Here is a 12,482-nt window from a genome sequence, read left to right as displayed (position 1 = left end):
CTTTACAACTTTGGGGGGGTGGGGAGGAGGACTGGGTGGGGGGTGGGGGGAGGATGGGAAGGGATGGGAAGGGGAAACAAAGGAGGAGGCTACAATGCTTGATAAAAAATGTACTCATGATCTTGCCCATGTAATTGTAACCACTCTGTACAGTATTTTCACAATAAAAAAAATGCACTCAAAAAAATAAATAAAATAAAACATGTTAGGGTAAGCAAGGCCTATTGACTTCACTTTAGGTGATGCCTTTATCTGGCTTATTAGGAAAAAAAGACGGTTCACGATCAAATATAAGGCTCCCTAAAATTCTGTATAAGTCTTTGGGAAATTATTTGGATGAATGTATACATTTGAATTTTACATAAATACAGACTAGAAATTTTAGTTTCAGTGACCCCACATTTTTAAACTCTTGATTTTTCTCATTTAATATAATCTTCACAAGTTTTTTCTTGAATTTGACAAGTCTCATTAGAATGAATGTAGTTTTACATAACCATGTGGAAAATTTTATGAAATTTTCTATTTTATTTCCTACAATTTTGTCATACTATCAGTTTTTGTACTGAAACCACATAGCCCTAGAGTAGAGGAGTCAGGACTAAATTCCCTTTGGATTTTAAATATTGGACTCATTCCACTATATCATACTCTTTATAGGCTAAACTAAATAAATCCAATTTTAACTTTTAGAATGTTATAAAAGGTATAAATATAATTTTATAACTTCTGACATGCATGTGCTTATTTGATTCTAAAATAATATGAGGTAATATTAACTTTAAAATAATTTTGTGAATAGCCATTCTTGTAAGTATAAGCTTTGGTTGCTTTTTCTTATTAAAGTAATTTTAAATGCCTAATTATAATGGCAGAATTATTGACCTCTTACGTTATGCTAAGCCTTTTACATTCACTGCATCATTAAATTGTCATAGAAAGCCCAGACTAATCTGATTTGGGCCATTTTTCACTGCAGTTCAGTTCTCATACCTACTTACTGAGTTGAACCTTTGTGTTATTCCAGAACTAGTAACACTGCTCCACCATCAGGGAACTCTTAGTGTTACTCAGATGTTTTTTGTTTTATACTTGAGAGAGGAAAAAAATAATGAAAGGAAAAAAATCCAAAACAATCCCCAACACATATAGATAGGCATGAAACTGTTTTGTTTTCCAAAAATGCTAAGCAGAGTGGTAACAGTTACATTTTAGCATATGGCATGCTGTGTTTCCAGCTGTTTGGGTATGTTTTACTAAGTTGTATCAGACCTGTAAGGGCATTGTAATGGCTGGTTGCCTTTTTCTCCACGATTCCAGTCCTCCCAGAAGCACCAATCTTAGTCCAGATAGTGTGAATCTTGATAGGGAATATTTCAAATAGGAAAGCAAAGCATCAGAAAAGAAACTACAGGTTATTCCTTTCCCTCAGTGGTTTCTTTGAAAACATGCACTGCAGCCAAGTTGAAAGACTAGTTTATCCAGAGTTCTTCATGGTTAACATTTTGTAACTCTTCTTCTTAGTCTCTTGGAGTCTTTATATGTGTATAGAGTGGTTTATAAAGTAAGCTTCAGAAAGGTATGTATGTGCATACCTACTTAATTGTTTTTCTTGATGTTTATTTTGAGATAATTGTTGTAAGAGTAGTCTATGTGCTCGTTACATGCATTATCCTTGGGGAGAATGCCCTACAAAACCATAGTACATCACAACTAGAATACTGAGATAGAAAACATTCCCATCACTACAAGTATCCCTTGTGTCTTAAATATGTTATATAAATGGAACGATACAATATGTAAGTATCTTAATTCGGACTGATGTAACAAAATATCATAAACTGGGTGCTTCAACAATAGATGTTTATTTCTCATAGTCCAAAAGTCTAGGAAGTTTAAATCAAGGTGTTGGCAAATGTGCTTCTTGTAGGGACCTCTTCCAGGCTTGTAAAACACTGCCACCTCACTGTAGCAGAAGGTGCTGATGCTTCCTTATAAGAGCACTGATCCTTTTATGGAGGCTCTCATGATCTCATCAAAACCTAATTACCTCCTAATGATCCCCCAAAATATTGGTGTATAATAATTTACTAAGCGGTTTTGTTTGACTCTGGTATCTTGCACTTGTATATATTTTAATCAGAATAACATCTCTATTGTCATTTTTCCATCTTCTCTAAATCTATTCAACAGCTTTCAGTAAATTTCCTTATGCAGTCCTCATATACAGACACAATGTACTTCAGTATTAGTCACCCTCTGTCATTCCCTTTCCCTCTCTTTGTTCCTGGTTATCCCCTCAAAGAGTCCCATAGTTATAATCATGTTATATAATAATGTGTGTATATGTCAATGAATGTGTGTCTTCTAGGTTTCATAAATGAGTTACAACATGTAATAGTTGTTTTTTTGAGCTTGCACTCAACATAATCTGCAACCGATCCATTTTTCTGCAAATAACATGATTTCCTTTTCTTTATGGCTGTGTAATGTTCCATAGTATGGATATACTATATTTTGTTTATACATTAATTGCTTGATGACCTCCAGCATTGCTCTTTTTGCTCATGCTTCCATATGATTTTTTGGATTTTTTTTCTGATTTCTGCAAAGTGACACTGGAATGAAGTACTCATTGAATATGTAAGTTGCTTTTGGTAGCATGACTATTTTCATGTTTTGCCAATCCATGAAACATCAGATTTTCCTGTCTTCTGATGTCTCCGTGGATTTCTTCCTTCAAGATTTTAGTTCTCATTGTAGAAGTCTTTCACTTTTTTGGTTGAATTTGTATCTAGATATTTAATTTTTGTGTGTCTATTGTGAAATGGGTTATTTTCCTAATTGCTTTCTCAGCTTGTTCTTTTTTGGTATATAACAAAAGCTAATGGTGTTTGTATGTTGATTTTTGGCTATATTACCCAAAGGGTTTATCTCATCTAGGGGATTGTTTGTGCAGAATATTGTGTCCTTTAAGTATAGGATCATATCATCCACAAAAAGAATAATTTGACTTTTTCCCTGGATAAATCCCCTTTATTTCTTTTTCCTGCTTTATTGCTTTGGCTAGGAATTCCAGTATTATATTAAGTAGGAGTGGGGAGAATGGACCTCTTGTCTTGTTCCTGACTTTAAGAAACATGTAGTATGATATTGACTATAAGCTTGTCATATATGGCCTTTATCATGAGGTATATTCTTTCTATTCCTAGTATCTTCAGAGCTTTTATCAAAAAGGTTGTTAAATTTTGTCAGGCTTTTTCTGTGTCATATAATCGTGTGATTTTTGTCTTTGTTTCTGATTTTGTGTTATACTGATGACTGTATGTTACACCATCTTTGGTATATGATTCATGGGGTATGATTTTTTATAATGTGTGGTTGAATTCTGTTTACAAGAATTTTACTGAGAATTTTTGCATCTATGTTCATCAAAGAGGTTTTCCTATAATTTTCTTCCTTCTCCACTTCTCCTTCCTTCCTTTTTTCTTTTCTCTATGTTTCTGTCTTAATCTCTCATTATCCTTATCTAGTTTTAAAGTCAGTGCAATACTTGCTTTATAGTATAAGTTTAGTATATCACATCCCTTTTTATTTCATTTAAGGACAGATTAGTGGTGCTAATTTTTTGAAAGTCTGATCAAATTTGGCAATTAATTCCATCAGTTCCTGGATGTGGGCTTGAACTCAGGGCCTGGGTCCTGTCCCTGAGCTTTTTTACTTAAGGCTAGTTCTCTACCACTTGAGCCATAACTCCATTTGACTGTTCCCCTTGAGCCATAACTCCTTTTGTCTTTTTTTTTTTTTTTTTTTTTGATGCTTAATTGGAGATTTTTTTTTGCCCAGGCTGTCTTTGAAATACTTCTGAGTAGCTAGGATTACAAACATGAGCTGCCAGCCCCTGGCTAGAATCAATTTGTTATTTTATTGATATAGGTTTAGTTTTTTTTCAAAGACCAAGTTTATGGGCTGGGAAGGTGGCTCAGTAGTAGAGCGCTTGCCTTGCATGCATGAAGCCCTGGGTTCGATTCCTCAGCACCACATAAGCAAAAAGGAAAAAAAGCCGGAAGTGGCGCTTTGGCTCAAGTGGTAGAGTGGTAGGCTTGAGCTGAAGAGCTGAGGAACAGCGCCCAGGCCCAGAGTTCAGGCCCCATGACCAGATCCAAAAAAAAAAAAAAAAGACCAAGTTTGTGTTTCATTGATTCTTTGCATATTTTTTGTCTCCAGTCTATTAATTTTTTCTCTATTGTTTATTATTTCTTTCTGTTAATTTTGGACTTGGCTTGTTCTTCTTTTTCTGTTTGTATTTGTGTGTTTGTATTTGTTTTGGGGTCTGACTCTGGGCCTGGCCCTCAGCTCTTCAGCTCAAAGTTAATGCTCTACCACTTGAGCCACAGCACCATTTCTGGCTTTTTCTGCTTATGTGGTGCTGAGGAATTGAACCCAGGGCCTCATGCATGCAAGGCAAGCACTCTACCACTGAGCCACCTTCCCAGCCCTGTTTTTGTTTTGTTATTTTTTACTGGTGTTATTTTGTTTTTGTTTTTTTGGGAGCTTGAGGTATATCATTAGGCTATTTGAAAGTTCTCTCTCTCTCTTGCTCTCTCTGCTTATAGCTATGAATTTTCCTCTTAGCACTGTCTTTGCTGTGTCTCAAGAGCTCTGGTAGGTTGTATTTTGTTTATTGAGGTCCAGGAATTTTCGTATTTCCCTTCATATTCCTTCAGTGGTCCACTAGTTTTTCAACAATATGATCCATCTCCATGCAGTTAAATATTTGTAGTTTCTTTTCTTTTGCTGCTGGACTGTAGATGAATTCCACTATGGTTGAAATTTTTCTATTTTGTTTTTCTAGCCTTTCTGTAGGTTGCTGAAACATTTTCTTCAGAATTCCACTTGCTTATCTATAGTACTTCTTATTTTTATAGAAAGACATGGGGAATTTTAATTGGTTGTCCTTTAAATACTTCTCAGTCTTCATTGTTTTATCAGTCCTCGTGAAATGTAGAGGACTTCCCTGCCCATATGTCTTGTTGTCCTCCCCTACTTATCATTGTCTTAAATAGTTCCTCTCCGTATATTTTAGAACACATAAGATAGTATAATAATCATTTTGCATCAACTACAAAACATAATATACAAAATTAAGGAGGAAAAGGGAAACCAGTTGTACTTAACAGTATTTTCGGTTACCACATGTTCTTCTCAGTGATTCAAGGTTGTCCCTTTTTATTGCTTTCCTTTCTGTTTAAGAATATTCTTTATCTATTGCCCTTTCATTCCTAAAGGATATTTTAATTGGATGCAGCATTCTCGGTTGACAGCTCCAATTTTGTTTTTTAATCAGTATTTTGGAAAGCTATTCCAGTTTTTCTTATCTCTGTGTCACTATTGTTACTGTTGAGAAATCTATTGCCTCATTATTGACAAGTGAAGAAAAATGCCCAGAATCCCACTAGGTCTCCACTGACATCACCCTGAGAGGGTGGGGTAGTAACTCATTATCCACTTGGAAGGACAACCTGGCCTCCTAACTGCCTTCTAGAAGCCATCCTGGGAATCTGGAGCTCTTTATAGCATTCTAGGTTCCACATCCACAGTTCCACACTTGGCTTTGATAATGTGGGTATGGTTGGACAACAGGCTTTTTTTTTCGGAAGCGGGGGGAGGTACACTGGGTATTGAAACCAATGCTCACGTGGTAGACAAGCACTCTCACTGAGCTACATTCTGCCTTTCTCTAGTCTTTATCTTGAAGTAAGATCTTGCTGATTTATCCAGGGTGGTCTCAAACTTGAAATCCTCCTGACTCTGCTTCTGGAGTAACTAGGTCTACAATCATGTACCACTGTCCCCAGCAACAGGATTTTTGAAGGTATTTGGCTGGAGTATAATAGTTACTGTGTTATTGTCTAAACATTTTCTATCTTGCTAAGGTACCTACTCTTTTACTAGAGATGGCAAGATTCTGTATTTGGTGGCATTTATAGTTGCCAGCTTCTTTAGCTAAGTGTGAGATCCATGAGGCAAAAGGAAACACAGGAAGTAACCATTGTGGTATTCCTTAGGCTTGAGGGTCTTTAGCTTGTCTGTCTTCTCTCCATCGTTCAGGAGGGAAGAATCACCAGGAAGCATGTATTTGTTTGATCAAGGTGGTGTCACAGATCTCTCTGCATTGCAAAGGTATCTTTTTCTTCATGTAATTAAAAAGTAAATTATGAAGTAGAGACCATTACTCTTGAAAATCCTTAAAATCAGTGAGTTAAATATTAATTTTAAAATTAATATTGTAAAGCTCTTTTTACAACAGAATTCCCAGTTAGTTCAAAGAATGATCACCTTTAGGCAAACAGCACCACAGTAATAGCTGCCACAGGCAAAAATGGATATTAATCCTAGTGGGATAAGGATGATGAGATATTTGCATAATCTCAGATACCTCCCACAGGAGACACTTGCTAATTTCAAAGGCATTAGCAGTGATTTCACTGTGGAGAAACTCAGTAGACCCCACCTTATCAAGTGATCAAAGATGACATCACCAGTAATAACATATTGCCCATCATGTCTATGGAATTCTTGCCAAAATTTCTCAACTCATCTTGAGAAAACACTAGATACATCTGTTCAGGTCATAAACAAGTAACTGAAGAGATTAGAGGGGACAGTTAATCGCAGTACCTCATGCTAGATGGGGTTCTGGATTAGAAAAAGGACCCTACTGGCCACCGTCAAAATTTGAATTCAACCTGTACATTAGAGCTGTTTTGGTGCCAGTTTCCTGCTCTGATGACGATTCTATACTTAGGTAAGTGGGTAACATTAGTGGGAGCAGAATAAGCTGGAACTGTATACTAGAAGCTGTTTCTGTAATTTTTCCTCCAAGTCTAAAATTATTTTAAAAAAAAGTACCCTCCTCTCCTTTTTTTAAACCTTCTATTCCACCATGAAAGTCACTCAGATAAAATAAATGCTTTCAATTCTTTTTGTTTAGATAGAAAAACATTCTTTTATAACTAAGTGAAGTGCTAATTTGCATAAGAACCAAACCTCTAACAGAACAAACTCCTTTACCCTCCTCTTATTCTGAAGCCAAAATGCAGTTTCACAGAGACCTGTGCATCTTTCTTTAGATCTTATGACCACATACAATTTCCATACTTGCCAGATTGTGAAGTACAGATGCTTTCTATGAAATGGTTTATTCAGTCAGTAAATTCTGTCCAGCACTTATTATGTGGTAAATACTGTTTTAGGATACTAGAATAAATGAGTGATCAAAGCAGTCAAAACTATCACCCATCACCAAACTTAGATGAAAAAATAAGCATGTGTTTCAAGTTTGCTCATAGTATATTAGGTTTTTTTTTTTTGTAAAAAAAAAAAAAAAAAAGAACACTGGAATGCCAGAGCTGATGGGGTCACTTTCTCTACTGTACTTATTTATTTTCTAGCCCATTTTTCTACTTAATCATTTATCTTTTTCAAGGTATAGCTGTTTTATATTATATGTTCAAAGCATGTTTATAATCCTTCCACATTGGAATGTAAACTCTATGTGAGAAAGGGCTTTATCTCTTCTCCTTCTAAAGAACAATGCCTGACTTGTAGTAGGCCCTCATATTCATTCAGTGAATTCCTTCACAAATGCCCACCAAAATCCTGCACTTGATGTGATTTCTTGCATTCAGTGGAGGACCAGAAAAAAAATTGATTCATTAATATACAGGCTCAGGTTATGTACAGTGTATTTTACTGAGCAGCTTGCGAGAGCTTTTCATACTTTTCTGGGTAAGACTGAATTCCCTTAAAACCCTAGGAACACATCTTGGTTACCTGTCACATTGAGGTTTGTCTAGGGAGTCATCCACTTATATTTCCATTTAAAATATGATAAAAATGCTTTTTGAAAAATGAAAAACAAAAGGAAAATTCTATTTCCTTTCAAGCTGTGGAACTTTTATAGCTGAATATCTTGGTTATGTTACATTATTTATCCTTCATAGAAAAATACCCTTTTACTGTTCTCATTTTTTACTCTCTGATATGTTACAATGTGTATTAGAAATATCAGTTTCTAACATGTTACTTCTAACCATCTTTCATTTTTATATTTTGAACAGTGTTATTTACTTGTCTACTATACCGGCTGGCGAAATGTCAAATCATTTTTGACTTTTGGCTTAATCTGTCTGTGCAACATGTATCTCTATGAACTGCGCAACCTCTGGCAGCTGTTCTTTCATGTGACTGTGGGCGCATTTGTTACACTACAGATCTGGCTGCGGCAAGCCCAGGGCAAGGCTCCTGACTATGATGTGTGATACCATCCTTCAGATATATTGCCTTGACTTCAGGAAGGAAAGTAGCGGACATATTTTAACTGCCACTGTGATGATGAAACAGATAACAACAAATAAGAAGCTCTGAATTCTTTCTCATCATCTTTCCATTTCTTATAAATCAGCATGGCATGCCTGTGAGCGTGCAAAACCTGCTAAGAAAATTCCTTTCAGAAGAACACAGGCAGTGAAAATATCATGAGGAGAAGGAAGAAGAGCCTTATCTCTTCGGGGCCATTGCAGCGGAAGAACAGGCTGATGCCGCTGGAAGGAAGACCCGGCTGGTGGTCCAGAATTCTCCCCCAAAGAGTTCAATCAAAACCTAGCCATGGAACTTTTTCTGAGGACCAAGCAGGAATGCTACAACCTGAGTTTGCCTTTGTGAGGCTTTACTATAGACTAAATTATAAGATGCTGCAGAAATTGGAAAAGTTTATATTTTAAAACAAATTGTGCTAAATATCAGATTATTTGCACATTATAATACGAAGAGATTATGAAGTCTAGAGTGGTGTGGAGTTGATTCTTTATGTTTTTGCCTTAGTCCTAATTCTGGAAATCATTGACATGGCAGGAGAAGGCTGTGGTGAGATCATCTCTAGAACAGCACAAGTATTGAGAAGAGTGATATATTTTCCTTTGTAGACCACATTTGTCATTTCTTTTGAAATTGCTTTTTAAAAATATGATTTATTAGGTGATACTCATTGCTTCCCAAATGGATCATTTTGAGTACTAGACCATAGTGTTGACTTAACACTTACCTTTCAAATTTTAGAGTTATTTTAAGAAGAAACAAATCCCAATCTAAGTTAAAAAACAAACCTGTATCGCCTTACCCTAAATAAAAGATAACTACAAAGTAAAATTAACACAGGAAAAAAGGTTACTAAATTCTACCTAGATATTAATGCCTGCCAAGGCCCCCATGTGGATCACATGGCATGCTCTTTGTAATAATGAGAGATGTTACCAGCACCAAAATGAGGTTCTGGCTGTGGAATTATCAAAGGATAAAAGGAAATTATGGAGGGAGTGTCCCTTTCCCCGTGCTCCAGCATTATTGAAAACTTGTGTTGACCCCATCTGTGTGCCACCAGAGGTGGCCCTGTGCTGTGGCAGCCTCAGACTGTGCTAAGAAAATCAGAAGGTAACTTGCCTAGCAGCTTTGCTTATTATTGGAAGGTAAGCATGCAGTGTTTCTGAGAACTTAATTTCTGGTAACATTTAGAAAGATTACTATTAAGCCAGTAGCAATTAATAATACAGGAAGTATAGCATGATTCTGTTATCAGATTCTCCATCTGTCCTGATTTTAGAAGTCACCTTCATAAGAATTTTTCTTTTTTAAAGATTTCAAATAAGGAATACATTGGGTACTAAAATTTGGTATCATCCCCACCTATGGGCCCTGTTACATGTAATTTATATTATTGAACATATTTATTAAGTAAAAGAAATAGTCTGGAGAGTTGTCATTCAACAGCTTTGTTGGACATGTGGCCATGTCTAGAAATGCCTATTTAACTAGAACCTTTCCTGTTGCCTCCTTTTCAGAGAATAGGGCAAAAAGAAGGCAATAAGCTTATGGCATCAGGGAGTTGTTAAAGGCAAGTTTGTTACCAGTAACAAAGCTGCATAGAAATTATGTGTATCTGAGATACCCCAAGGTATCATATGATTCTAAATTATTCAGCAGTATTAAATTATGTTTGATAGTTTGCATTTACTGAGGCAGCAAAGCAAAAGTGCAATTTAGAAAGGGTTTCTAAATTAAAGGTTCCAACAGTTTTCTTGTAAGTAGTCGATTAACCCAGGAAGTTGGAGCATTCTAATTAACTGTGGTTTTGTTGAGTATTGATATTTTATAGCTGTCTTTCCAGATTCTTTCAGGAACTATCTCATTAGGTGATGAATTTATAATGTTTCATATTTGTATCCATTCAAGAACACTTGCAAACCTCTTACCAGTTATTTTTTTAAACTTAATATTTTTTTGTTTGTGTTTTTCTTATCAGCTTCTTTGGTAAGAGGACATTTACACCTTAATGTAAAGAATGAAACAGGTATAAATAATGTTTTACATACACAGGTGCTTTCTTTCATTATTTGATTACTTCATCTCTGAGATTACATTGCTGTCAAAAGAAATTATAAGTTCTGAAAAAGATTTTGGCAACGGGCTGGGAAGGTGGCTCAGTGGTAGAGCTTTTGCCTTGCATGCTCGAGGCCCTAGGTTCGATTCCTCAGCACCACATAAGCAAAAAGAAAAAAAGCTGGAAGTGGCGCTGTGACTCAAGTGGTAGAGCGCTAGCCTTGAGCTGAAGAGCTGAGGGACAACACCCAGGCCCAGAGTTCAGGCCCCACAACCGGACCCCCCCCCAAAAAAAAGATTTTGGCAATGGATGTAAAAAAAAAGTCTGTAAGTTTTTGAGATAGAACCACTTCCACCTCTTAACGTGTGTGACACTGGTATCTTAATTTAAATTGCTCCTTTACTCCTAACAGCACACAACTCTTCCCCCTCCCCTTCTACCCCTCCCCCCCCCGCCCCTGCCTGCAGTGAGTTTTGTAGTGTGGGGAAATTAGTAGCTACCCTCAGGTTAAACTGGAGGAGTCCTAGGTGACCAGAGCTTATTGACTTACATAGCTTACATGTACAACTCTACATCCTCCTAGCACTGAGTTCTTTACACTGGTGGGATTATTGAATGTGACTAGAACTTATAGCATGCCTATTCTTGATAAAATCAAGTAAATGAGTGAGGGCTTCTGAAATCATTGGTTCCAGACATGCTACTGGTATATTTTACCTTAATTATATGTATTTTTATTTATCTTTATTTAGGCAATGCTAAAATACTGGTTTTTAACTGACATGAGAGTAAAGGTACTCTCATTTATATAATGAAAGTAAATTACAATATTCGCCTGTCATATATAAATATGTATACATACTTATATTTTTGTGTAATGTATACATATATAAATAATATACACATTTATGTACATTGGTATCTTTCCCAAAAGAACTTGAGTGCAGCATACCAAGAAAAGACATAAAATAGATAATATGAACAGAAAGGGGATATAAGACCAAGGAAAATGGAAAAAAAGATTAAAGTGTTGCCCTTACTCTGTGTTAAAATGTGATTTGGGAACATCCTGGAAGTTTAAGAGAAGAATATACCTTTGGAGGATCTGTCCTGATGAATTTTGGTAAGAATTCTCACTGGGCTTGGGGTCATTGGAGTGCCACGATGAACAGAATTTCTGATTAGACTAATGTTTGTATATTAAGGTTGTGTCTTAGTGTGAGTTGTGTGTAGTACTATTATTACTTTCAGGTGTGTGTGTTTGTTAACTAGAAGCTTGTTTCTGTAAGAAATCTTGCCCTAAGCTAAAAGTATCTGTTAAAGCTTGAAAATCCATTTGAGACAAATGGGTTAAAATCATGGAGGACTTTATGGTTTTATGTAAAATGATTATGCATTCTTGGATTAGCATGTTTACTTTACAGTACATATATTTTTTTGTTTTTTGTTTTTACAGAACAATTTAGAGAGGAAAAGTGTGACCCCCTTTCTGTCAGGTCATATCTAGAAACCCACTAGGTTGCTGCTTTGCCAAGACTCCACAGAGGCAAGAGCTTTGTCATGTGAGACTTCATTTCCACAGTCCAAAGGAGGCAACCCTCCCTGTGTGCTCTCGAGATTAGATGTCTTCTAAATGGCCTTTACTCCAAAGGTTCACTAAAGTAGATTGAGGATACGCTGAGTGCTAGATTTCCACTGGAGCACAAAGGTGTGTGTGTGTGTGTGTGTGTGTGTGTGTGTGTGTGGGTGGGTGTGGGTGGGTGTGCGGGTGTGTGTGTGTGTGTCATTTATCTTGTTAGTATTTAACAAGCATTTGTGTGTGTGTGTCATTTATTTTGTTAGTATTTAACAAGCATTTGCTCTACTCCCAGAGTTAGAGCTACTGTGAAGTTTGTGGTGAACAAAAAATTACTTCAGAAGCATCTACCACGTAGACAAATTGAACACTTAGCCTTACAGCAAATCATAGGTCATTCTTCAAGGCTGAATTCTATGGTCTATGGTCAGGCCTCTTAAGTGTTTTTTTTTTTTTTTTTTTTGCATG

The 12,482-nt window shown here is 36.2% G+C and overlaps 1 protein-coding gene across 4 annotated transcripts in view; it reads left to right on the top strand.

Moving 5' to 3' along the window:
- Positions 1-8,848, top strand: part of Sec22a (SEC22 vesicle trafficking protein homolog A (S. cerevisiae)) — a 48,644-nt gene extending 39,796 nt beyond the window's left edge. For 3 of the 4 annotated variants that reach the window (XM_013019508.1, XM_013019506.1, XM_013019505.1), the window contains one exon: positions 8,124-8,848. In XM_013019508.1, coding sequence (XP_012874962.1) covers positions 8,124-8,324 — 201 coding nt within the window. In that variant the 3' untranslated portion in view covers positions 8,325-8,848. Of the gene's footprint in view, positions 1-6,111; positions 6,184-8,123 lie in introns of all 4 variants that reach the window. The other variant, XM_013019507.1, reaches the window with a different exon arrangement.
- Positions 8,849-12,482: the final 3,634 nt, after the last annotated feature.

Source organism: Dipodomys ordii, unplaced genomic scaffold, assembly GCF_000151885.1.
Source record: "Dipodomys ordii isolate 6190 unplaced genomic scaffold, Dord_2.0 Scaffold45, whole genome shotgun sequence".
Classification (NCBI taxonomy): domain Eukaryota; kingdom Metazoa; phylum Chordata; class Mammalia; order Rodentia; family Heteromyidae; genus Dipodomys; species Dipodomys ordii.
The sequence above is the reverse complement of the archived record's forward strand: the minus strand, read 5'-3'. Positions and strand labels throughout refer to the sequence as shown.